The sequence below is a fragment of the Pinus tabuliformis genome, chromosome Q, assembly GCF_031772625.1.
Source record: "Pinus tabuliformis cultivar Carrire ecotype Pingquan chromosome Q, CPIR1, whole genome shotgun sequence".
In the NCBI taxonomy this organism is placed as follows: Eukaryota; Viridiplantae; Streptophyta; class Pinopsida; order Pinales; family Pinaceae; genus Pinus; species Pinus tabuliformis.
The window spans coordinates 1,386,462,419-1,386,488,942 of record NC_142296.1 but is presented as its reverse complement, the minus strand read 5'-3'; the positions used below and the strand labels follow the sequence as shown (position 1 = coordinate 1,386,488,942).

General features: G+C 43.0%; 1 protein-coding gene across 1 annotated transcript in view; it reads left to right on the top strand.

Annotated features, from left to right (window-relative positions):
- Nucleotides 1–2,947: 2,947 nt before the first annotated feature.
- LOC149225094 (uncharacterized) overlaps nucleotides 2,948–26,524 on the top strand; it is a 53,646-nt gene continuing 30,069 nt past the window's right edge. Inside the window, exon 1 of the mRNA XM_089388354.1 lies at nucleotides 2,948–4,011. Coding sequence (XP_089244480.1) covers nucleotides 2,948–4,011 — 1,064 coding nt within the window. The remainder of the gene's footprint in view (nucleotides 4,012–26,524) is intronic.

Below are 26,524 nucleotides of genomic sequence, written 5' to 3'. Positions count from 1 at the left end.
AGGATTAAGACCGCTAACACTCGATAGAGGCTTGGGAATAGAGGTCTTGACACACATTACACCTTTCACATTCTTACATTCTCCTACCCAGGAAAGATCTAACACTTTACCCTGTGTGAACTGGACATACGCATCTACCCTTGCCCCTTCTTAACACACAACAGACAACAACATATAGATTGAAAACCATAAGGACGTGGGGAACAAAGAGAGAAAAACAAAATGGATATATGCTCATATATAATGCCAAGTTACCACCTATACCTTGATGTGGATTCCAAGCAATATGATTTTCACTAAGCTACATCGTTTACCCTTGTCACTTGGAATGACGCTTCGAACCTTGACACACTACTGGAGAGAAGCTGCTTAGAGCATACACAAATGAAGCTTTAATATATTTTGTCACTACATGGGCTATATTCAACGCATATTGCACTATATTAACTAACACTTACCTCCTACCTTCAATGAACGGTATGAAACTCCAATCCTACTAGCTCACCTCCTGCCTTCTATGAACGGTACGGGACACTGGGACTACTAACAAAATATTACCTTTGACAACACATCCAATAGAGATATTGAAAGAATGCTAGCTATAGTGGATAGTGTGAATTGATATCAAACTATTAGCTTATAAAAAAAATTGTTTAGTGTTAATTTATAATAGGACTAGGAAAGAAACTAATTGATTGGACAGATCAACATCAATAGGAGAGAGGGGAGGATGGATCGCACGCGCAAAGGACTGGGTTAGGGTTTCTTCTCGCGCATTCTCTGCGGTTCGTAGCGGCTAGGGTTCGATAGCACTCCTCGTCTAGGTCACAACCGTTGCGGTCACGGCTCAGGAACCTTACAGCTGCAGCATCCCCATCGATTTCTTCACCTGTCATTTTCGGTCGCCGACAAAGTGACAGTTATGGATGACTTGGAGCATGAAGCGGTGGATTACTCGGCGGATCCCTCGCCGGACAAAGCTATTTTTGGGAATCCCAGTTTTGCCCCTCGCTCACAGTTCACGCCTTCCACATCTTCAACTGTTCCTGCGCGCACACCTTACCCGTCCTCCGCCTCGCCCGCAGTTTATCACTCCATTCCATCATCCGCAGGAGCATATCCCATTGAATCTCCGCCATTTGAAGTCCCTCCGCTCTCGCCGGGCTCTCTGCAGTTCTTGGCCTCACATACGCCTCCCTCGCCCTCGTTTGATCTGCAGGCTCCGCCCCTCCTTTTGGTGCCTTTCCCCCCGCCGGCAGCTACACCTGCATCACATCCCTCCGTTTCGGGAGTCCGCCCATCTGGTTGCTTTGAAACTCCTGCGGTCGTTATTCACCCCACAAATCCCCCATCCCGGGAAGGCATTACAAATCCACTGGTGGATCATCCGTCGGCTCCCCGTTCCGGCAAAAAGAAGGCAAAGTGTGTTAGGTCTACGACAAGGGACATCTCCATCAAATTCGACGAATCGAAGCCGCTCGGTGATTATATGGACATTGCAAACACTGTGTTGGTAGGGCACGTCAGGGGTAGAACATATTCGAGGCAGAGGCTCAATCTATGGGTAAAGGAGATCTGGGGCGGAGTGCTTTTTGACCTACCAGAGGTCCATGTCCTCCCCAGAGGATGGTTCTCCCTTAAATTTTCCAAGGAAAGTCAGACTAACCTGGTATTGGGCCGATACTGGCATATCGAAATGGCCCCGGTCCTCCTCAAGCACTGGAACCCCTATTCGACCCTGAGCGGGAGCAGCTCGGTGCCGGACCAATCTGGGTTCGCCTCCCAGGTCTTCCATTACCATTCTGGGCTGAAGAAGTTTTCATTAAGGTTGGAAATGCCCTGGGGACTTATTTGGACTATGATCGCACATATGTGGAATCTGGGAATCGAACACTTGCGTGGATTTTGGTTCATCTGGACACCCGTGAAGGACTTGAGGAGCAGATCACGCTCCAGTGGGGAAGGTGTATCAGAGTGCAGTTACTGGATTATGAAGGAGTCCCCTTCCATTGCAGACGATGCCATAAAGTCGGGCACCTTGCAAAGGACTGCCCACTCAACAAGAAAGCTGAAGACACTCCGAAGAGTACCCCGACTCCTACCAGGACGGCATCACCCAACACTTCTCGCCCTCCCTCTGCAGGCCCGCCCCCTACGGCTTCAGCTCCCGCGGTCGATACAGGACTCCGGCGTCCATCGCCTCCTATTACCAGGGCTCGCTCGGCGGCAGAAGCGGGTATGATCTCAGGTTCTTTTACCTCTCATTTACTTTCTTCGTTTGATGTTAATCATGTCATTGGTCCCTCTTCACATTCCTCCATGATTCAATGCACATTAACATCATCTCCTCTAATCTGCAACACTGATCCCATCATATCCACTACTTCCCCTGAGGCTTGCTCCTCCCCGTGCCCGTCTTCCCCTCCACACTCATATTTTCTACGGTCTAGGAACCCTGCCAAAGAGACTCCAGCCGGACATTCTGGTCTGGGCATTGTTATTCCAGAAGGGGGTGTATTGAATACCAGAGGGAGAAAATCCCATCTCTCAAAGGCCATTAAACAAGCTGGGGCAGAGGTGGTTTCTGGCCGGCAATCGACCATTGACGGGGTCCTTAGAGCAGGACACACCCCGAGAGGTGTTCCCCCATGAAGTGCCTATCCTTTAATTGTAGAGGACTGGCTAGTTCCTCCAAGAAACTAGCCATGAAGCGGCTCATTGAAACTGAGCCTATAGACATTATCATGCTTCAAGAGACACTCTGCACAGCAGACCAGATTACTCGAGCCTTGCAAGCCTTGGCCCCTGGATGGAGCTTTTATGCCAATGATGTTGTGGGACGATCTGGGGGTCTAGCCATTGGAATCAACCCTCACTCCATCAAAATGATTTCGACCTGGGGGGGGCAGGGTTCATTGGTTTGGACTTTTTCTCTGTTGAACTCGGCATGGATCTCAGAATTGTCAATGTATATGCTCCCTACTCCCAGAGAGAATCGTTCTGGCAGCATATTCTACACCTCCCATTAATGAATGAAGACCATGTTATTATCGGAGGAGACCTCAATTTCTCTTTGGGATTCAGGGATTCTTGGGGCTCGGAAGCACAAATTGACCCCATTACTGATTACATGACCAATCTGCTGGAGCAATCAAATTTCACGGATATTCCAATGCAGCGTCTCCTTCCTACTTGGAGGAATCGACGAGTTGGGGATGCTGCTCTTGCTCGCAGACTTGACAGATTTCTCCTAAAGGGGACTCTCCTACAGCGTCTGCATCTCTACAGACAATGGGTTGGCTCGGGGGGGCTATCGGATCATAATCCTATTTACCTGGAGATTCAGGGTCCTTCCAAGAAACCCAAGGCACCCTTCAAATTTAATCACATCTGGCTGAAGGATCCATCATATATCAAGCTGATAAAGGATTACTGGATGGCACACCCTATCAATGACAATGAATCTCTTGCCAAAGGTTTCTGCAGGAACCTTTCAGAAATAAAGCATATTTCTATTCAGTGGGCAAAGGAGAAATTGGAGCGTGAAACAGCACAGCTCACCCAAATTGAAGCTGATTTAAGTTCACTCACCAACGACCGAGGATTGGGGTTCATCTCAGCTGCTGACAAATGCAGGATAATTGACTTAGAAAATCAAAAAGCTAAGATCCTCAAAGAAAGAGAGGAATCCATTAGATTAAGGAGTAGAGCTTTATGGATACAAGCTGGGGATGAAAACACAAAGTTTTTTCATAACTTTGCAAAGAGTAGGAAAGTATCTAATACAATCTGGAAGCTCCCCTCCCTGGATGGCGACATTGTAGACAATTTTAACAAGCTCGCTCACCTGGGCACCACCCATTTCAGGAATCTATACAAGAGTCCCCGGGAAGCCAACCTACTTGATATCATTAATGTGGCAAACCACTTCCCGAGATTCGTGGAGGAAGAAGATGTGGAGGCTTTAACTGACCCAGTAACAGCTGAGGAACTCGAAGGAGTGCTGAAATGGTTCAAAAAAGACAAAAGCCCTGGCCCGGATGGTTGGACCATTGAATTCTACTTAGCCTTCTTCGAAGTATTGGGGCAGGATCTGCTGCGGGTGGTCGAGGAGAGCCGGATTACTGGATCCATATATCATGCTATCAATTCTACTTTCATTGCTCTCATCCCCAAATCAGACTCCCCGGCATCCTTTGAGGACTACCGGCCCATCTCGTTGTGTAACTGCCTCTATAAAATCATATCTAAGACCATTGCAAACCGTCTTAGACCCATCCTCTCCAGATCCATTGCCCCGCAGCAATTTGCATTTCTTGAATCTAGGCAGATCCACGAGGCCATCAGACTCGCTCAAGAAGCTCTACACTCCATTTGGTCGAAGAACCTTAAAGCCATCCTCCTCAAGATTGACCTTTCCAAAGCCTTCGACCGAGTCAGCTGGCTCTATCTTAAAATGATCCTCATTCATCTGGGGTTCCCACACGCCTTCATCACTTGGATCATGGCCTGCATCACCTCTCCTTCCTTCAGTATCCTCATAAATGGCTCGGCCTCTACTTTTTTCCACTCTGAAAGGGGTTTGAGACAGGGGTGCCCCCTATCACCCCTTCTCTTCCTCTTGGTCATGGAAGGTCTCAGCCGCCTCATGGATTCTGCAAAGCAGGATGTAGACATTGGGGGTCTTTGCATAACCAACCTATGCTATCTTACTCATCTACTTTTTGTGGACGATGTCCTTATACTTCTAGATGGAAGTGTACGTGACACTCGGACCTTCACAAAGATCCTGCAACGTTTTTCTGCAGCTACTGGTATGCAGCCTAATCAGATGAAATCTACCATCACTTGCGCTCGCACCTCTGTTCAGGAGACTCGGACAGCCCTTCAGGCTTTCCCTTACTCGGTCCACCCTCTGGATAGAGGCCTCAAATACCTGGGGTTCAATCTGAAGCCAACCTGCCAAAGGATAGCTGATTGGGTCTGGCTGGTGGCCAAATTGGAAAAATGACTCATGGGCTGGAGCTACAGATATCTCTCTAGGGCTGGCAGATTGGTGCTCATTAAATTTGTGCTAGAGGCTACCCCGGTTTTCTGGATGGCACTAGCCTGGATTCCAAGGAATATCCTGGGAAGGTTACAGCAGCTGTGCAATCGATACGTCTGGAACGGGAGTCAGGACAAAAGAATATTTGCTTGGATCAGCTGGAAGAAAATCTCTCTGCCCAAAAAATGGGGAGTATGGGGCCTCAAAGACCTCCCTGATTTCGCCAAGGCATTGGCCGCCAAGATGGGATGGACTTTGCTTACTGACCAAAACCTGTGGACACAGGTAACCTATCATAAATACATATGGCCCCAAAGTATTCTGGATTGGGCCCGACTACCATCCTGGTCATCTAAGGGATGTTCATCAGTCTGGAAGGCCTTGATAGATTCCCTTCCCCTCATTCGGGACAATCTAGCTTGGTGAATAAATGATGGTTTGACGGGCAGGATTGGCTTGGACCCATGGATCAACAGTGGGGGCAGACACATACTAAATCGGGAGCTTATCACTCATCTTCAAACCCGGGACATCCGGCATTTCGCTCAGATTGCCGATCAGCATCGCACGGACATCTTCTCCCAAGCTTGGAAAACTGCCCAGCAACTGGAACTCCCTCTTCAATGGCATCAGGAATGGGAACAATATACTGTGGCATTAACTGAATCCCACATCCGCATCAAACAAGGGCCGGATGAACTTATTTGGTGCATCGCGGATCATGGTATGTATGCTCCAAAATATGGGTACAAAGCTCTCATATCCTACAGAACACCTGATCAGATACACTCGTGGTGGCAAACAATCTGGAAGCTCAAGGCTCCACCCCGCTCCAAACTCTTCTTCTGGTGCGCCCTCAATGGTATTGTTCCCACTGGTGATCATCTTACCCACAGAGCCATCTACGGCCCAACATGGTGTTCGTTCTGCAAGGGTGCGTCAGAAAACACAGATCATATTTTCCTTCACTGCCCTGCTATACACAACCTATGGAGAAATATCTGTAATCAATTGGGCATAGCGGGCCTTTGGACTGGACTTGATCTACAGAGCGCATGGGATACCTGGTCACACAGTCATCCGGGCACAAAACTACAAAACCTCCCCCCTGTGGCCACATGGCATATCTAACTTGCTCGGAATCGGGCAATATTCGAGGATCGACCGTTATCATGGAGCCGAATTGAAGTCACCATCATCGCTGCTTATCAGGAGCTACCTGATCCGCCACCACCCAGACCCAGAACCATACAGCCTATGCCCGATATCGACAGATCCACCCCGTGGGCCTTTTTCGACGGGGCAGCAAATCAAGCCGGGTGTGGAGGGGGATTTGTCCTGCACATAAACGAGCATCATCGATATCTTGCAAAAATGGGTTTCGGAATTGGATCAAATAACTTTGCTGAGCTTTCTGCTATACACAATCTTCTACACTTTGCATTATCGCATCAACACACAAAGATCAATATATTTGGGGATTCAATGGTGGTTGTTAACTGGATTAACAATGTCACTACTTGTCATACACACACACTCAGCAATATATTACATGATGCACTCACTCTCAAAGCAGCTTTTGATCATTTCTCTTGTTTACACATTTACAGAGAACACAATAGCGAGGCTGACAAATTATCCAAAGAGGCCTCGACACTTCCCAGAGGCGATTGGCTAATAGTGGAGCAGAATGGAACAGAAGAGCACCAATTTTACCACAGGCCATACATAGATCAGAGAGAACAAAGGGACAATAGTCCCGATAGCTGACAGATAATGGAGACTATTTTGACGAAATGTTTGGAACAATGCCATATTGTTTATAAAACAGAATCCTTTTGTGATAGCGAATAGGCTGAACAGCCAGACATATGAATGTACACAGCACATTTTGCAACTACTCACTGAACAACACCTTGAGAGGTGAATTTTGTATGATTGATACAGTAATGCCAAGGCATCTGCTTATGTAATTTTCTAATATAAATGAAAGTTACTGATTTTTCCAGTGGAAAAAAAAAAAAAAAAAAAAAAAAAAAAAAAAAAAAAAAAAAAATTGATTGGACAAACGAAATATAATTGTTGCTATTAAACTATTGGTTTTCATTGATAATAGAACCAAATAAGCTAACTCAATAGTGTATGTGAAAGGAATGATAACGCTAGAGGAAACAAATCCAACTAAGAAAACGAATGAGAAAAACTAACACAACTAATGGTGCATTAGAATGTATATAATAAGAAATGAAAAAAATGAATGAATGAATGAGCTAACGGGAATGATTTACTTACTTACGAACTCCTACTTGAGCTATATTCTTGGACGGAAGCTTTTTGGGCTAGTTCCCAATAGAACTCACTAAGCTCAACAAGCTCACCAAGAAAACTCAACTTGCTAAACAAATTACACTAGCTAATTTGAAAGAACTAACAAAGATAACCCCACTAAGCTCAATAAGAACATAAGCTCATATGCTAACTCTAAGGAAACTAAGCGAACTAAGAAGGAAACTAATCAAACTAAGAGCCCACGAAGTGAAATAACACTACACTAACTAATCAACTAAGAAAAATAATAGAGCTAATGGTTGAAGTTTCACCAGCTAATCTCTTTAGCTCATGGCAAATTGAACGATACGGAACTATGGGAATACTTGGACTAAACACTATGGGATAGGGTAGGCATTTGTCACTTTATGAAGGCACGGGGTTGGATATCGTTTCTACACTTCCACCATGAGAAAGTTCGTGGGAAATAGATCTCATTTCTACCATATTGTTTATACAACTATATGAGGAAGTGGGGCAAAAGGGATATCGTTTCTACACTTAATGAGGCTATGGGAAAGCCATCCGTAACTTGCTCGAGTCCGCGCAGGTGGTTGGGGAGTGGGGGTTCAATAGTCGACCGATAATTCCCTCTGACGGTGGGGTCAACAAGGAGAGCATTATCAGATAGATCTTGAGCCATTGTGTTGGTTGGACAAAAAAAAGGTTGGATCTGAAGCCAATGGTTCGACTTAACACTGAACATAATACTGTGACGAATCTATTTCCAATGTACTATTTCACTATGGAAATCAACTAAGATCATACCCATCAACCTCACCTTGAGGAAGTTGTAAGCAGTGGGGTTTCTACCAATAGATCGTTTCAACCATATCATTTATACCACCATGTCATGATTATAATGGTACGGTTACCACTATACTATCTCCAATCCCACTATACTAGTTCCATCCCATCAACTATTTGAATCCCAATATACTCCCCATATACTATTTCACAAGGACCATCAACTAAGACCTTCCCAATCTAATAACAACCCAATCCATTAATACCAATATGAGCAATATAATATTTCCACCAATCAACTATTTCCATCCCCATCTACTACCAGACTAATGGTTCAATGGGAAGGGAACCTTGATAGAGCAAAATCTAATGGTTCAAATGTTGTTATTCACTAGAGGTCATAGCTGCTAATGAACACTCAACGAGATGGAAGGTTACTCTTCCACCTAACCTGAAAGGGAATGGTGGTGGAAAGAAAGAGCGAAAGCTAATGGTGCTGAAGTGTGAAAGAAAGCGCAAAGAAGAGCCCAATGAGGTCTCACTAGCTCCCAATGAAACTTCGACCAATTTAAACGTTGAATAACTTCGACTATGAGCCAAGGAAGGGAAGGAGATGGCATTATGAGCTTTAGCTAATGGGTTTTGACCCTACTGCTTTAGCTAATGGGTTTTGACCCTACTTGTTGGGTAATAAAAGCTACCACTATAACTACATCTCAAATGGATGGAAACATTGGAAATTACCACAAGCTGGGAATACTCATTGATCTTATTTTTATAGAACCAGAGGCAATGGGAGAATAGGTAGGTGCAATGGTAAAGGTGGGAGCATGCACAAAATGAAACGAGTCTCTATACAAGTATAACCACAATATTCCATGGGGTAAGTTAAGATCCTATAGTTCCAGATTGAAATGCTGATACGGATCCAATTATAGGAGATGACTCATCTCGAAGAAATAAATCGAGTTCAAATGCCCCTGGTCCAACCTTCGAAGTATTAAAAGTGGCACCTAAGCACATTTTCGTGCCCCAATAAAGTGCAATTAAGCCTCTAACTACCCTGCCTACTATAGTCTGGCCCAGAACTCTACCAACGGTCTCTTACACACTTTCGAAAGAAGCAAAGGGAGGGAGGGTTCTTAAAATATAAATAAGAGAGCTCGAACCAGCTATGTGTAGCATTGGGAGCAGGCTATCCACTCACTCCTTGGAAGAAAGGGGTCAACCCCTTCGATAAAAAAATCACATTCTTCCATCCATTGAAAGGGGAGATCGAGGTGATTGATTTCACCGAGTAGGATCATTTTTATGGAGTAGGCTTATCAACCTTGCCTTCACATAGCTCTTTGAGGGGAAGAAATCAATCAAGGGTGAGGTAACGAAAATAGAATAATATAGTATACAAAGAGATATTATATTATATATGTAATTACGTTATTTCAAAATTGAGAAAATATGAGTAGTAGCTAGTAATTTCAATACTGAAGGGGGAAGCCCCCTAAAATAAACATGGTTGACCATGGTTGACCATTTTTTATTTACATATAGAGACAATCGTTGTCACAATGCAACTTTCGACCATGGTTAGCCATGGTTGACCATGATTGATTTTCATATCGAGACAATATTTGTCAGAACACAACGTTGGACCATGGTTGACCATGGTTGATTTGCATATCCATATGGTTTGAACATGGTTGACCATGATTGTCCATGATTGTGAATGATTTTTATATGGAGACAAATTTTGTCATAATGCGAGATCGAACCATGATTGAAGACAGTTGACCATTGTTGGTTATTGTTGACCATGGTTGACTGTGATTGATATTATAAACCCAAGTTAATAGTAAACCCAAGGGGTTGATATTATGAACCCAAGGGAAGCATAAACCCAAGAGATTAATAATAAAACCCTAAGGGATTATGAACCCAAGGAAATAATATTAAACCCAATGGACTAATATTATAAACCCAACATTGGTAAACCCTAATATAAATATTATAAACACTAAAATAAACATGGTTTATTTTCATGGTGAGCCAATCCTTGTCACAATGAGACATTCAACCATGGTTGGCTATGATTGACAAAGGCTAACCATGATTGATATTATAAACCTAAGGGAATAATAAATCCAAGGGATTGATACTATAAAACCAAAGGAATAATAAACCCAAGGGATTAATACTAAAACCCCAAGGGATTATGAATCCAAGGGAATAATATAAAACACAAGGGACTATATTATAAACCCAATATAAAACTCAAGGGACTATATTATAAACCAAATGTATATAAACCCTAAGATAAATATTATAAATACTAAAATAAACATGATTGACCATCATTGATTGTCATATTGAGACAATCCTTATCACAATTCCATGTTGGATCATGGTTGACATCATAATAAACCATGGCTTATTGGGGAATAATAAACCCAAGAAATTTATATTATAAACCCAAAGGAAAAATAAACCCAAGGGATTAATAATAAAAGCCCAAGGGATTACGAACCTAAGGGAATAATATTAAACGGAAGGGACTAATATTATAAACCCAAGGCATATAAACCTTAAGTGGAGACAATTTTTGTCATAATGCGAGATCGAACCATCATTGATGACAACTAACCATGGTTGGTTATGGTTGACCATGGTTGGTTATGGTTGACCATGGTTGACCATGATTGATATTATAAATCCAAGTTAATAATAAACCCAAGGGATTAATACTAAAACCCCAAGGGACTATGAGCCCAAGGGAATAATATTATACCCAAGGGACTAATATTATAAACCCAACATATATAAACCCTAAGATAAATATTATAAACACTAAAATAAACATGATTAACATTCATTTATTGTAATATTGAGACAATCCTTATCACAATTCCATGTTGGACTATGGTTGACCATGGTTGACATCATAATAAACCATGGTTGACCGGGGAATAATAAACCCAAGTGATTGATATTATAAACCCAGATGAGCAATAAACTCAAGGGACTAATATTATAAACCCTAAGTGGAGACAATTTTTGTCATAATGCGAGATCAAACCATCATTCACCACAGTTGACCCTGGTTGGTTATGGTTGACCATGATTGATATTATAAACCCAAGGGATTAATACTAAAACCCCAAGGGACTATGAACCCAAGGGAATAATATTAAACCCAAGGGACTAATATTATAAACCAAACATTGGTAAACCCAAATATTAATATTACAAACACTAAAATAAACATGGTTTATTTTCATAGTGAGACAATCCTTGTAACAATGTGACATTCAATCATGGTTGGCTATGATTGACAATGGTTGACCATTGTCAAGGGATTGATATTATAAACCCAAGGGATTATTACTAATACCCCAAGGGATTATGAACCCAAGGGAATAATATTAAACCTAAGGGGCTAATATTATAAACCCAACGTATATAAACCCTAAGATAAATATTATAAACACTAAAGTAAACATGATTGACCATCATATATTGTAATATTGAGACAATCCTTATCACAATTCCATGTTGTACGGTGGTTGACCATGGTTGACATCATAATAAACCATGGTCGATCGGGGAATAATAAACCCAAGTGATTGATATTATAAACCCAAAGGAACAATAAACCCAAGGGATTATGAACCTAAGGGAATAATATTAAACCCAAGGGACTAATATTATAAACCCAAGGTATATAAACCCTAAGTGGAGACAATTTTTGTCATAATGTGAGATCAGACCATCATTGACCACAGTTGACCATGGTTGGTTATGGTTGACTGTGGTTGACCATGATTGATATTATAAAGCCAAGTTAATAATAAACTCAAGGGATTGATATTATGAACCCAAGGGAAACATAAACCCAAGGGATTAATACTAAAACCCCAAAGGACTATGAACCCAAGGGAATAATATTAAATCCAAGGGACTAATATTATAAATCAAACATTGGTAAACCCGAATATAAATATTACAAACACTAAAATAAACATGGTTTATTTTCATGGTGAGACAATCCTTGTCACAATGCAACATTCAACCATAGTTGGCTATGAGTAAGAATGATGGATAGTATTAGTAATATTTGAACACATTTGATTAAAATAATTAAAATGTAAATATTATTAATGTTAATATTAATGCACTTTATATTAAGAATATTAATACTAATATCTTTAATATTGTTAAAATGAATAGAATTTTCAAATTTTATTTTTTATTAATAATTTTATTGTCAATTAAAGCAAATATTATTATTCTTATTTATATATATTAATATTTTTTTTCATTGGAATTAAAATATTCATTCCATTAATTTTTAATTCCTTTGTGTACTATGTTACTACTTGAAAAGACATAAAAGCTAAGACAAAGAAAAATTCTATTTTTCTTTATATGTTCTAGGTTTCTCTGAATTTGAGAATGTTTTACATATTTTCAATATGTATATCTTGGCTATCAATATTTTCACTTAATATATATATTTTTAAATCCACTAAAGAATATAACCTAAAATTGGAATACTAAATTTAGTTTATGTTTAATTAGTTTTAATTAATTTTATTAAAATAATATAATTTTAAATTATAAAATTTCTAAAATTTAAATTTTATAAAGTTTGTTCGAAATCTTTTCTTATTTTAAAGGAAAAAAAATTATAATAATTTTTAAAAATTATAATATATATATATATATATATATATATATATATATATATATATATATATATATATCCTGGTCATCAATATTTTCACTTTGTATTTTTAATAAAATCTATAAAAATATATATATCTTGAAATTGAAATAATAAATTTAGTTGATGCTTTATTGTTTTTTATATATATATATATATATATATATATATATATATATAGATAATTTTAAAGAAATTTAATGCTATATAATTGGTTCAAAATTTTGAATTTTGTTTTTATAATGAATCAAATTTTATATTAAAAACATAATTAAAAAAAAAAAAATTGGCGCTCGAGCTGCAGCCGTGCGACTGACCTAGGCGATCACAGTGCAGGAGACTGAGCTTAGGCCTCCCTTCATGGCCCCTCCAGAAGCTCCACCGGAGGAGATCGATCCTCAGCAGCCTTTTCGACATTGATTAAATCGTTGCCCCCACACCGCCCCCGACTAGCAATTTCGAAATTCATCAAAAAGCTAGATGTTCTTCAGGAGGTCAGCCTGCCCCCAGTTCTTCCATGCATGGCTGCCTTGTCCCTGGCAGAAAGAGGACTTATAGGTCAATTCACAGGCCTCTGGCCATCTCCAAAAACTGTTTAAAGATGGGTTGAAAGGAACTCGTCCGACAAAATACAAGGGAAAATCTCCATCAGATTCTGTAGGAAATGGTACTTCACCTTCCACTTTGAAACTAAAGAAGATAATGATTTAATCTTCAGAAATGGGTCCTATTTCATGGGCTCAAGGGGCCTGCATCTCAATAAATGGACCCCAAATTTCGATCCAGATCTGGATGTGCCTAGTGTAATCCCAGCCTGGGTTCGGCTCCCTCACCTCCCTCTTCATTGTTGGGGAGATGAATCGGTTCGCACCATCGAGAATGCAATCAGCAAATATATTGACCGCAGTGAACCAAAAGAAAACATGCAAGCCTGTGCGCGGATCTATGTTGAAGTGGACCTCGGCAAAGGCCTCCCGGAAGCCATCAAGCTTAAAGTGGACGACTGGAACCACATATAGCAACTGGATTACGAGCAGATCCCCTTTAAGTGTAAGGTATGTCACGAATATGGCCACTTTGCCAATAGATGCACTAAGCTTATTGATTTAGAAAATGGATCACAAGAAGAACAATGGGAAATGGTTAAAAAAAAGAAAACGGTCTCTTCAGTAAAAGCTCCCCTTGACACTGGCCATTCGACCTCTTTTGCAGCTCATCCCACTCCTTCCTCCCTTGCTCCCTCTAAGCCACCTCCCCTCTCCCGTCCTTTGACCCTCCCCTCATCTAACCCCTTCTGAATCCTCTCCCCCCCTGATCCCCAGGAGCCCCCTCTCCCTAAAAGCCAATGCCAAGAATCTATCGAATTTTCATTGCCTCTTATTATTTCCTCTCAGCCTCTTCTTGATCCTCCCCTAAACAGAATTACTAGAAGCTCATCCAAAGAACACAGGGGTTTTAGTGAACCCTCCAAGAAACGAGGCCCAGGCAAGAAATCTGCCAAGAAGCATAGGGATGAGAACGCACAAAAGGACATAGCAATGGGAATGCAGTCACCCATAGAAACTTATATCCTGGGACAGTATGACAAAGAAGCAATCAGCAAGGACCAAGGGGGGCAAGCACCTCCCCACAGACCACATATCCAATGAGGAAAATTTTATCTTGGAACATCAGGGGACTTGGGCACCCCTCTAAGGTAGCAACCCTAAGGAATCTTATCATTTTTTAGAAGCCAGGAATTATTATGTTACAAGAAACAAAACAAAACCACAAGGAAATGAGTAAAGTCATTGAGCAGCAAAGACAGTATAGAGGAAGCATTAGTGAGTCAAGAGGAGCCTCAGGAGGAGTAGCAACAATTTGGAATCAAGGTAAATGGAACTGTATTTCGGAAATAATAAATCAACACTGGATCAAAACAACTCTGGAAAATAAAGCAGATCAGCAAGCCATTATCATCTACAACATCTATGTGTCGAATCACTGCATAGATAAGGAGAGTTGTTGGCATGATCTAAAAGACAGTCTAGACGCAGAAGAAAACACTAACATTATTCTAGGAGGTGACTTCAATTTAATCCTCCACGCCAATGAGAAAAGGGGAGGCAGTTTTACACCTGATCCATACAGAATACAATTGGAAAATATCATGCAGGAGCATGATCTTATGGAAGTCCCTCCAAAAAGCCGTAGATACACATGGAACAACCGCAGGATGGGTGCTGGTAACACCATGGAGCAGTTGGACAGAATTCTCATCAATGTTACACTTCTCTCTGCTTTCTCCGTTGGATATGCTAACATTCTAATGTGCTCTGCCTCCGATCACTTCCCAATAACTCTAACGCTGGAAAATCATAGACCCCTTGGGCCCATCCCATTTAGATATAGTTCCCTCTAGAATGATATACTAGCAGTTGCAGGAATTGTATATAGCTCTTGGATCCAGCACGTGGAAGGATCTCCCGGTTTAATTTGGGAAACAAAATTACGGAAAACAAAACAAGCCATAAAAGAATGGGCTAAAAAAAAGTATCAAGAACCAGAGAAGGTAAAAAAAGGAATTAAGAATAATCTGGAGAGTATTCAAAGAGCAATAGAGGAAAATGGCCTTTCCCAAGAGAACAAACAGCAGGAAAATGAACTCTACTTACAGCTATACCGAGTTAACATAGAAGAGGAATCAAAATGGAGGCTCAAATCGAGGCAATTATGGTTGCAAGGGGGTGACAAGAACTCTGCCTTTTTTCACAAACAAACGACAGCCAAAAAGATAAGGAATAATGTAAGCTCCATCCTAGATGCTGAAGGTGATAGACAAAGCACTCGGAGGCCATTCCAAGAGCTGCTACAGATCACTATCGGGACCTGCTAACTGAAACAAAGGAAGTAGAGGATTATATAGACCTATTGCAGCATCTCCCAACAAGGATAAGCAAGGAAATGAATGATAGCTTAAGCAAGGAGATAGATGAGGAGGAAATCAGGAGATCAATCTGGACTCTTCACCCTGATAAAGCCCCAGGACCGGATGGATTTCCCATTTGCTTTTATCGAGCATTCTGGGGAATTATTAAAAATGACTTGACAAAAATGCTCAATTGGATCCAACGAAAAGGCAAAATAGGAGGATATACCAATGCCACTCATCTAGCACTCATCCCCAAAGAAAATAGGCCATCTTCCTTTGCTCGTTTCAGGCCCATATCACTCTGTAACTCCTCCTATAAAATCCTGACAAAAATCATTGCTACTCGCCTAAAGCCTTTGCTTCCCTCCCTCATTTCCGAAAATCAAGGGGGATTCTTAGCCAACAGACAAATAACTGATTCCATTTTACTTGTGCAAGAAGCCATCCATTCGAGTCAAACCAGAAACGAGAAAGGGTTTATTCTCAAGCTTGATCTGGCTAATGCATTTGACAGAGTGAAACACTTCTTCCTTTTGGCAGCATTGAAGAAGATGGGATTTGATGACCGCTTTCTCAACCTCATTCGAACCTGCATTTCGGGGCCATGGATCTCCCCTCTTATAAATGGTAGACCTGGAGAAGCTTTCCAATCCTCCAGAGGCCTCCGACAAGGTTTCCCTCTCTCACCCTATCTTTTTATTTTAGTGGTTGAATCCTTCAGTAGGGCATTGGACTTCAACCGGAGGGTTGGATTAATCACAGGAATAAAATTTGGGGACGAGGTCAAGAACATAAATCATTCACATTTTTCCAATGACACCCTGTTGATTGGAGGGGCCTCCACTACAATAGCCAAGCGCTTCAAATCTCTCCTAGACAAATAAATGAGCTACTCTGGTGGAATGGTAAATCATTTGAAAAGTTGCATATATGGTTGGAACACATCAGTACAGGTGCTTCACAATATTTCCAACATCTTTGGAGTCACATGCAAGTATGATTGGACCCACTTCTCTTACTTGGGCATGCCTGCAAGTGCTGGACCTTTGAGAGCAGAAGTCTGGGACATTGTAGTTGACAAAATGAAAAGAAAAGTGCAACAGTGGGGATCCATTTGGTTCAACCCAACCAGTCACCTCACTCTTCTTAATTCAGGTATATCTTCTCTCCCCCTATATCTTTTTTCTCTTCTTCAAGCTCCAGCCTCCTTCCACTACAAAATGGAAATCGTCCTCCACCAATTCCTACGGCAGGGGGGGAAAAATGATAAAAAGAAATTCAACTTGATTAATTGGAAGCAAGTGATCCAGCCCCAAGACCGAGGAGGTCTTGGAATTAGATCTCCTAAATTTCTCAATTTAGCCTTTGGAGGAAAAATTGTCTGGAGACTCATTACTGGACTCCCAGCCTGGTGGAAAAAAGTTCTGGAAATTAAATATCTTAATTTTCCTAGACAGCAGCTTCTTGATCGAGATATTCCCAATAGAGACTCCTCCAAAATTTGGCGATTATGCAATAGATCAATTCCTCTAATCGCTCAAAATACTTCAAAAATCCCCAAGGGAGGTGCAAGCATCAACATTGGAGCTAACAGAATCATGGGTCAGCAGCCAATAAACAAACATTGGGGAGTACACCCTATCCTTTCTTTTTTTGAAAGAACAGGCATACATTTCCTGGACCAGATCTCTCAATGGGATCCTCACACCCTTCTTTGGTCAGGTTGGGCCTTCCCAGCCATACCCAATGGCCTTAACACAAGTATTTCTGCCTTTCAATCCCATTTGCACAGTATAGCCCCTGTAAAAAAGAACGATCTTGATGGGTTTCGTTGGGACCCATCTGGATCCTCTTACACCATCCAAGCTGCTCACCATTACATTTGCAACATCAGCTACCCCATGCCAAGTTGGAATCACTGGAAGTTGGTTTGGATATCCGAGGCAATCCCAAAAATTATTTTTTTTCTCTGGACCCTCCTCAAAGGGAAAGTCCTTACGGCCGAAAATTTGCAAAAGAGGGGAATCAATGGTCCCTCTCGCTATCCTAACTGCTTAGCTGCTGAAGAATCAATGCATCATCTCTTTATTGAATGCTCTTTTTCCATTGACTACTGGAGGAACTTATCTCATAACAATCAAATCCCATGGAACACCCAAAACACCATAGGAGAAATTCTTTACAAATGGAAAAAAAACTACCCCTGGCAGCACAAGAAAAATAACATAGTGAAGAGAGTCTGGGATATTCTTCCCCACAATATGCTATGGAATATTTGGCTGGCACGAAATCGGAAGGTTTTTAAGGACAAGGATTCGACTGTTAGAAGTCTTTGCACCAAGGCAAGGAGTCTTTCCCTCGAGATCATCTCAGTTAAGAATCTAAGAAGTACAAATGTCAGTGAACTTAGCATAGAAGAACACATTTTCATTGGAAACCTGTTAGACAAAAACACCAGCAATCAGATGGGCAACATTGCTAACAACAGAAACAACAATGTTTCCCCTAACTGGAAGATCAGGCTAAAAGAGGAAGAATTTACAGTTTGGCTTAAAAACAGCAATAGGCATTATCTCTGTTTCGATGGGGCCTTAAAGTCGAATCCCGGGGTAGCAGGGGTGGGAGGAGTTATATTTAATGTTAATGGGGATAACATCTTGTCTTATGAGTGGGGTCTTGGCCACACTTCCAATAACAGAGCAGAAGCCCTAGCCCTTGGTGGGCTCCAGTATTGTAGCAAAAATGCTACAACTCCTGGAACTTCCTTCTTTAATTTTATCAACCCGGTAGTTCGTAACAAACTTGGAAGCGACGGTGCTGTATGCACAAGTACTAGCTCTTGCCGCAGCTGTCACTTGGTCAGCTGGCACAAGTCCGCTAGGGGCTTAAGCCAACTTCTATGAGCTCTTAGAAGAAGCTTTTTAACTGATGGACGAAAGCTAACTCAAAGGAAGCTAATCTACTTGCGGGAAGAAACTGAAAGCTAAAAAGAAACGCAAACCCTAGCAAACCCTAATTCTACCAGCTAGTCCTACTGATGCAAAGATGGGAATGCAAACTACTGAAAGAGATGCCATTACTTCTATGAAGGTAAGATGCATGTGTCTAGACTACTTCTACCTGAAGAAAACATCTTTTTGTATTTTTGAATAACTTATTTATAATTATCATGCATGTGCTTGCAACTGGCTTCTTACTGTGCAAAGGCGGACCACGGAGGAGAGATGCTTGGAAGAGGTCAGGAAGGTTCAGAGAGGGTCTAAGGAGTCCCTAACATCCTTCCAGAGAGTTTCACAAAGTTTGGCTGCCAAGAAACTGCGTTTATGAGCTTCTACCGGAAGCCTGCAGGGGTTCTACAGGATGTTTCAGAATTTCTACAGGATGTTCAAAAGTTCCTACAGGATGTCCTACGATTGGATTTTGGGTGATGGATGAGTGGAAGAGGATGCATGGATGGATAGGGAGGTAGGATAAGGATTTGTAATGACTTAGTGATGGAGAGATGAAGTGATGAGAGGGTGTGGAAGGCTAGCTTGTCTAAAAAGGGTAGAGGGAATGGAAAGCCAAGAAGGTAGGGCGACGTGGGCAGAAGAGTAGTTGTGAGACGAGGGATCTAATTTGGAGATGAGCAGTTGGCCTGGACAAAGCTTAGATGGACAAGAGAGTGTTGGAGATGCACTGCACAGTGTAAATTGAACCAAATCATCTACGTCCTGCACATAATCAAAATATTACTAATTTATCCTAACTGTTAATGAAACCAATGACCAGCAACGTTATTTCTAAAGAGAACCATGTATGGTACTGAAGCAAAGAAACATTCCAAGAGGTCTGAGCGCATGGATAACTTTTACAAATGAAAACATTGCACCAAAGATTGCATGAGTACGCAAACTAGTGTTTTTGTTGGGTAGCACTGTCTGCAATTCCAGCCCCTAGAAAGAGGTGAAAATGAGAGTGCAGGCAACCCTTTTCTGGAACTCTTATCAATTCTTATCTCTTTACTCTATTCTAGACATCTGAAGCAACTCTATCTTTTAACAATGACCTACTTAACCACACCACGAAATCTAACTCAACAAACTGTGTTTCACATGCATGTAAAGAAAATCATAATGCTGAAAGAAAAGATATCAATACAAAGAAGGAGGCCCTAGGCTCTCAGGTTGGGCCCAACCCCGAGAGCTATGGCTCCTCTAGAAACTCAGAGCTGAGATCAAATCTGACTGCTTCTCATTAAAAAATAATAATCATAAGTCAAGAGGTATGCCAATGATGGCTACAAAAGAGCAAAAACAGAGCTGGCAGCCCGTAGTGCAGAATGTGCAACAGTTTTTCAAAAGTCCTTTTCGAAGGCTGAAGCCTTATCATTTATACATCACGAGGCCCCAAGCTGGCCTCCTAAATCTATGGGACTTGGCTGACCAAACTGGGAGTGAACAGCTGCTTCCACAAAATCTGTTTGGCTGCCTTCTAGATCCGGTTGTGGTGGCTTTTGGAGCTCGGAGTTGGGGGTGAAGATCCTGAGGAAGGCTATTTAATGCCGTGGACAACCCTCCTACGAATCCTCAACCCCATCTTGGCTGTCTCCTAGCCCTTATCTGCTCGGTTTTGCTCCAACATGTGTCAAAAAACCTGAAATGAGCACGTGTTAGCCACCTAGGAATAGTGACTGCCCTTATTCGTACAAATGACATAAACATACAAAAAAATGATGCATAAGTTATGAAAAATGAAGGATTGAGCAAGGGTAGTTAGGCCAAATGAGCCCAAAATGTTACCAAATTTGGGGCTCATCATCACCCCCCAGCTAAAATGATTGCTCATCCCTGAGCAACTAATCCAGCTCCTCGTCCTTCATTGCTTTCACCGCCACTCTCACATCCCAGGCTTCTGAAGTAGTATCCTCCTCACTGGCATGGAACCCAGCCTTCCTTTCCACCTCTTCCCACTGCTTATGCTCTTCTTTTTCTGTGCTGCCTTCCATCAATCCTAAAAGCAAAGGTGGGCTTAGCTTGAGGCCAATCCAGCTGGCTTGGAGGTTCTGTATGGACTTCTTGTAGAGGGGCACCCGTACTAGAGCTTCCCTCATTCGAGTTGGAGTGTGATATTCCCTGATTTTGAGGCTGTGGGACAATGTGTTCCATCGGTGGGTGCAAGCATGAACATAGTTGTCCCCTAATAGTCGCTCCATATCCTCGAAATGTGCTATAGCCTGAGCCTGCTGATCCATGTATTTAAATAAAGCTTGAGAGTTGGTGGCTAAGTGTTGGTGGGCCGATATCAATGCAGTGGGGTCCCCTGGCTCTGCTCTAATCAGCAGTGGCTCATGTAACTCTCGGTTCATGACCTCTTTGACCTCTGCTGCTCTCTTTTCTTCATGGTTCAACCATGAGGCAAATGCCATCAACTGCATATCTCCTACGACTGTGTTGGGATCCCATGAAGTCACATTAGGAAGGGCCAAATTATGGAGATAGAACTCCGATAGCTTGGCCTTGTCCTCTGATGAACTGCTATTGCATAACTCTATGAACTGATGGGGGTCTTGGATTTGGGAGATACCCCTCTGTGCCAATGCATTAATTTGGAATTGCAGCCACTGGTCCCGTAGGTATAGGCCATAAGATTTGTCCGGTTTTCTACATTGTAGAGCATCCATGGCCCAACTGGCCATGCAGGCTAGTTGTGCCTCTTTTTGCTGCAACTGCTGTTTGAGAGCTTGTATCTCGATTTGTGCTTGCAGTTCCCTTTCCTGTAGATGCGAGGTTAGCTCCCCAAGACCAACTTGCAGTCCTTCTTTGCCTTGAGGTTCTGCTATAGTGTCCCCTGATGATGTGCCCCTTTCTTTCCTCTATTCCTGTAGCTGCAGTTTGAGTTTCTCATTCTCTTCCTGTAGGAATACCCACTGGCAGTTTCCCACGTGTTTGGTCATAGCTAATTCTCTTCGTGCCTCCTTGAGTTGTTCCTCCAAGGGGCCTATATCTACCACTCCTTTAGATTTAGCTATCTTCATCCACGTGTGGGTTCTCACTCTTTCTTCCTCCAACACAAAGAAAAGCGGCACTGTGAATTTCTATGGAATAATTTTTCCAGCCTCCAAAAAGTTATAATACGAGCTCAAGCTTGGCTGGGGGCTAGGTTCCGGAATATGCTCTACCTCTTCTTCCCTCGGTGGCTCTACTCCGTCTTCCCTAAGTGGTGATGTGGCTGCCTCTCCCTCCATTCTTTCGGTCTCCTTGAGCCTGGCCAATGTTTCCTGTAGAACGGCCTCAGCATCCTGTAGCTGGGTTTTTGAAGCCAACCTGTCCATTCTCTCCTTCTAGGCAGTTGTCTTCGGGCTCCCCCGCTCATAAGTGACTGATAATTTTGAGGGGGACCTCTCCCTTGGCGAGGTAGGGGTTTCTTCTATGGTAATTGGGCTGCTGGATGGAGGTTGGGGCCTGCCTGTTTTGATTCTCACACTTCTCCTGGCTTTGAAATACAGAGGGATCTCCCTCTTTCGTTTTTCCTTCGGCTTGGGAGGGGTACTAAGGGTGGCCAGCACAGCTGCTGCCTCCCTTGCAAGGATTTCGGCTGTCTTCTCCTTTTGTTTTCCTTTCTCAGGACTTCCTGTAGAAAGCCTTGTAGCGGCTGATTTATGGCTTCCTGTAGAAGCTGCTTTTGATTTTCCTGTAGAGACAGGTGGCACCGTTTTAGCCGGTTTGGCTGAGGGTGCTTTGTCTTTTGACTTTGCTGAGGCTGCCTTCGAGGTGCCTTCACTGACGTGGACTTGTTCACTCCTTTCCACCCTGCTCTGTAATCTTTTCTCCCTGGGTGTCAATGTGGGTTTGTCATCCTCTGTTTCGGCAACCCGGTGTTTCTCTTGTTTCCCCTTTTGTTCTTTCTTTGGTGCTTTGGCCATGGTTTCTTGCCCTTTTCCTTTCTTCTCTGTTTGTATTGGTTCCTTCTCCTCGCTACTGGAGGAGGTGAGCGCCTCGGCCAACATTTTGATGTCGGCATCCTTAGTCAAATTTCGAAAGGCTTCCCACGAGAGAGGGACGGTGTATGTGTGGAGTGCACCCTCCACGAGGAGCTTAATGAGCCCATGATGGGCTACCTGGTCTGGCGTGCCCTCTCGTAATTTGGTGGCACATTCAGTCATGGACTGCAGGAGGAAGTAAGGAATACTTAGCTTGTTTTCTGAAGGTAGGTCCATTTGGTGCCTAAGTTCTGTGAGCAGCCGGAAATGGTACCCATATACGATGCTGAATCATCCTTCGCACGTGATATATTTCATAATTTGGAGGCTAACCTCACTCCAGAGCGGCTGTAGGCTAGCTCTGCGAACTCCGTTCTTATCCTCTGAGAATTGCTCCTCCAGCAGAAAGAACTCCTTCTTAGCCTTCTGGCCTAGTTTTCTCTCCTCCTTATCCCACGATACCCCCATCGGGAGATCAGTGACTCTGCTGATGAACTGTGGGGTGAGTTTGAGATTCAAACCTCTGAAATTGACAACAACAGCGTTTTTGATTTTGGCTTCAAAGCTCGCAGGAATTCCTCTGCCACCTCGTCATCGTAACCTTGAAGCTTGTCGCAGAACGACATCCATCATGCATGAGAAAACAGGTCTACCACCTCAGGGTTTTTCAGTAGCTTCTTTGAGTCTGTCGGTTCTTTCCTAATGAACCCACCCAGCATGGTGAAAGCTTGTTGTGTTAGCCGGAGGTGGCTGGCGCGTATCAAAAGATGGGCCTTTGGGATTTCCTTAGACAGAGCGCAGAATTACGCCTCTGTCAAGCACACGGTTCGTGAATTCACGGCTATCTACAGGTGAACCTTGACAGGGGCTCAATTACGAACCAAATCCTGTAGAAAACCCTGCATATACACTACGACGACAATTCTCATGCAGAAGGAAGACGACGCTCGCAAATTCATGCGCAGACTGTAGTTATACTTTTTAGGATGTCGACTTCGCCACCCTTTAAACCAATTACACGGGAGGACCAGGTTCAGGCTTACCTCATTCCAATTTGCCACCTTTGACGTGAATAGATTAATTTCCACCGTAGCGGTGAGCTTCCTGTAGCGCAGCTTCCTGTAGAAGTCATGCACGGGTTCTGGAGAGCGCGTCAGTGGTTCTGGGCCTTCTGTGCAGCCACCAGATGTTTGAACAAGCCGAGGACTCGGAGTAACAGGCTTCAGGGAATTTCAGACGCTTACTCGACTGCAAAGCGGTTGATGATAAATGAGTGGAGTGCTATACACGATCTAGCCGGTGGATTTGAATCCCTACGGAACTCGTGGCACGGGGGTGAGCTGTCCCTGCCGGACCGTTGGACGACGTCAACTATTATCATTCCACTGTAAGTCTACCTGACCGCCGCATCATTCCCTGCATATCTACCGCCGCCATTTCTGTTAGATCGCCGCTTCTCCCCGACTAGACGCTTCCCACGTGTCCATTTCCTGTCTTGCTTGACACAACCAACACTTTCTGAATCGGACGAGACCATCGGACTGGTCGTGGTGGCCAGTTGAATGGCTACCCGACTGGCTCAACCCATTCATTTTCATACTCGCACACATTTTAGAGCATTGTTCATGTAATTTGACGAAAAAGGGTGAGGCACTTACCTGTGCGGCCGCGACGTTATTTTCAGGCTTCAGGAAGAGGGTGACGGATCCGCTTGCTACTGCTTCATGCACAGGCATGGGGGTGCCTTCTTTCCGACTGCTGCTGGTTACGAGACTTGTTACCTGGCTGCGGATGGTGCATGTGCCCGCTCTATGTGTTGCAGGTGCCTTCATGGTGTATGCTCTAGCCAGATCAACTGCTACAGGATTCCTGTAGGATATCCTGTAGCCGTTTCTCCTCCTCGGGTGCATGCCGAAATGGTGGAAACGGTGGCATCACGGTCACGATCGCAGGGTCCTCGGATGGCTTTGATAAGTAGCGCATGGGGCCTCTGCATACTTCATTCCATTTGAGAATTGTTTCTTCTGAGAATCCAACATTCTGATTTGACTGTGCAGGTATTTCCATTGCATGGCAACAGGGGTGGTAGAAGGAGGCGACAGCAGTGGGTGATGGAGAAAAACATTGGCTTGCATGCCTCCGTATTGGACTTTGGGCTTCAAATTCTCCCACACAGTCGGTCCTGGGCCGTCCAAAGATTCTACAGGAAGTTTCTTGTAGAAATACAGAACTTCCTGTAGAAAGTCCTGTAGTTTCCTGTAGAAGGCCAAACTGTGATCAAATCATGCCCAGACCTTGGAAGAGATGAGTGTTTCTGGAGGGAGTGCTGGTGAGGTCACCCGGTAGCATAGTAGGGACCCTTGTCCTTAAGTTGAGGGACCTATTTTTCTGCATGGAATACCTGCAACCTGCATGAATTGTCAAATCTTGAACCTGTTTTCCTGTTTCTTGGTTCGTTTTTTTCTTTCTTTTCCCTTTTTTTTTTTTTTTTGAAAGACAGCAGGGGCGCGTCCTTGAGGTTTTCACCCGTACCATCTACCCTGAGCGCCTCAGAGAGGTTTTCACCCAAGGGTCTTTTTTTTTTTTTTTCAAAAATTTTCAGAAAGACAGCAGGGACGCCTCAATGAGGTTTTCACCCCTACCATCTGCCTTGGGAGCCTCAGAAAGGTTTTCACCCAAGGATCTTTATTATATACATTTTTTTCTTTTTCTTTTTTTTTTTTTTCTTTTTTTCTTTTTAATGTTCAGGGTATGCCCAAAACAGAGGCAGAACCCTTCTCTATGACCAGCACTGATTTTTCCACAGTTTTGATGAATTCTTGCCTTGAAAGAGGTTTTCTGTAGATCTTTAGTCGATGCCCATTGACGAGCATGGGGATGGCTTCCTCATCAATGGTCCGAATAAGAACAGACCCATTGTCATTACACTTTTCCACTGCATATGGTCCCAGCCATCTGGTTCTCAGCTTCCCCTTGAAATCCTTATGTCTGGAATCGTACAACAGTGCCTAATCTCCCAGCTAGAATTACTTGCCATTGAGGTGTTGGTCATGCCATACCTTCCTCTGAAGTTGAACCACTTCTAAGTGGAGAAGGGCCTGCATTCGGTGCTCGTCCAACCCATTCAGCTGCAATAACCTTTCATGTTGGGCATGGCTGAGATCTAGGTCCAGCTGAGCTGCCATCCTCAAGGTGTTGTACTCGAATTCAATTGACAGCAAAGCTCTCTTCCCATAGACCATATCATAAGGTGTGAAGCAGGTTGTGGTCTTCCAAGTGGTGTTGTAAGCCCAAGTGGCCTCAACCAGGCAATCTGCCCAATCTTTTCTATTGCTGCTCACCACCTTAGTCAAGATCCCCTCCAATGCTCTATTGGTAACTTCCACCTGCCCATTTGCTTGAGGATGATAGGGGGTGGAAGTCCTATGCTTGATTTTGTGATGAGCGAGTAGGTCTTCAATTAAGTTGGAGGTGAACTGGCTTCCTTGATCGGTGACTAGCTCTCTTGGGTAGCCAAATTTGTAGAAGATGTTTTCTCTTAAGAACTCGGCCACCTTTTCTTCTGTCACTGCTTTGATTTCCTTGGTTTCTGCCCACTTTGTCAGGTATTCTGTGCACACAATGATGTAAGACCTTTGCCTCGAAGGAGGATTGATTGGACCCACAAAATCCATACCCCACTTCTCAAATGGCTCAAGAATCACTTGAGGTTGGAGAGGCATTTTGTCCCTTGGAGTCAGTTTCCCCATCCTTTGGCATCGGTCACATTGGTTGATATACCTTCTGACATCTTGATGAAGCAAGGGCCAA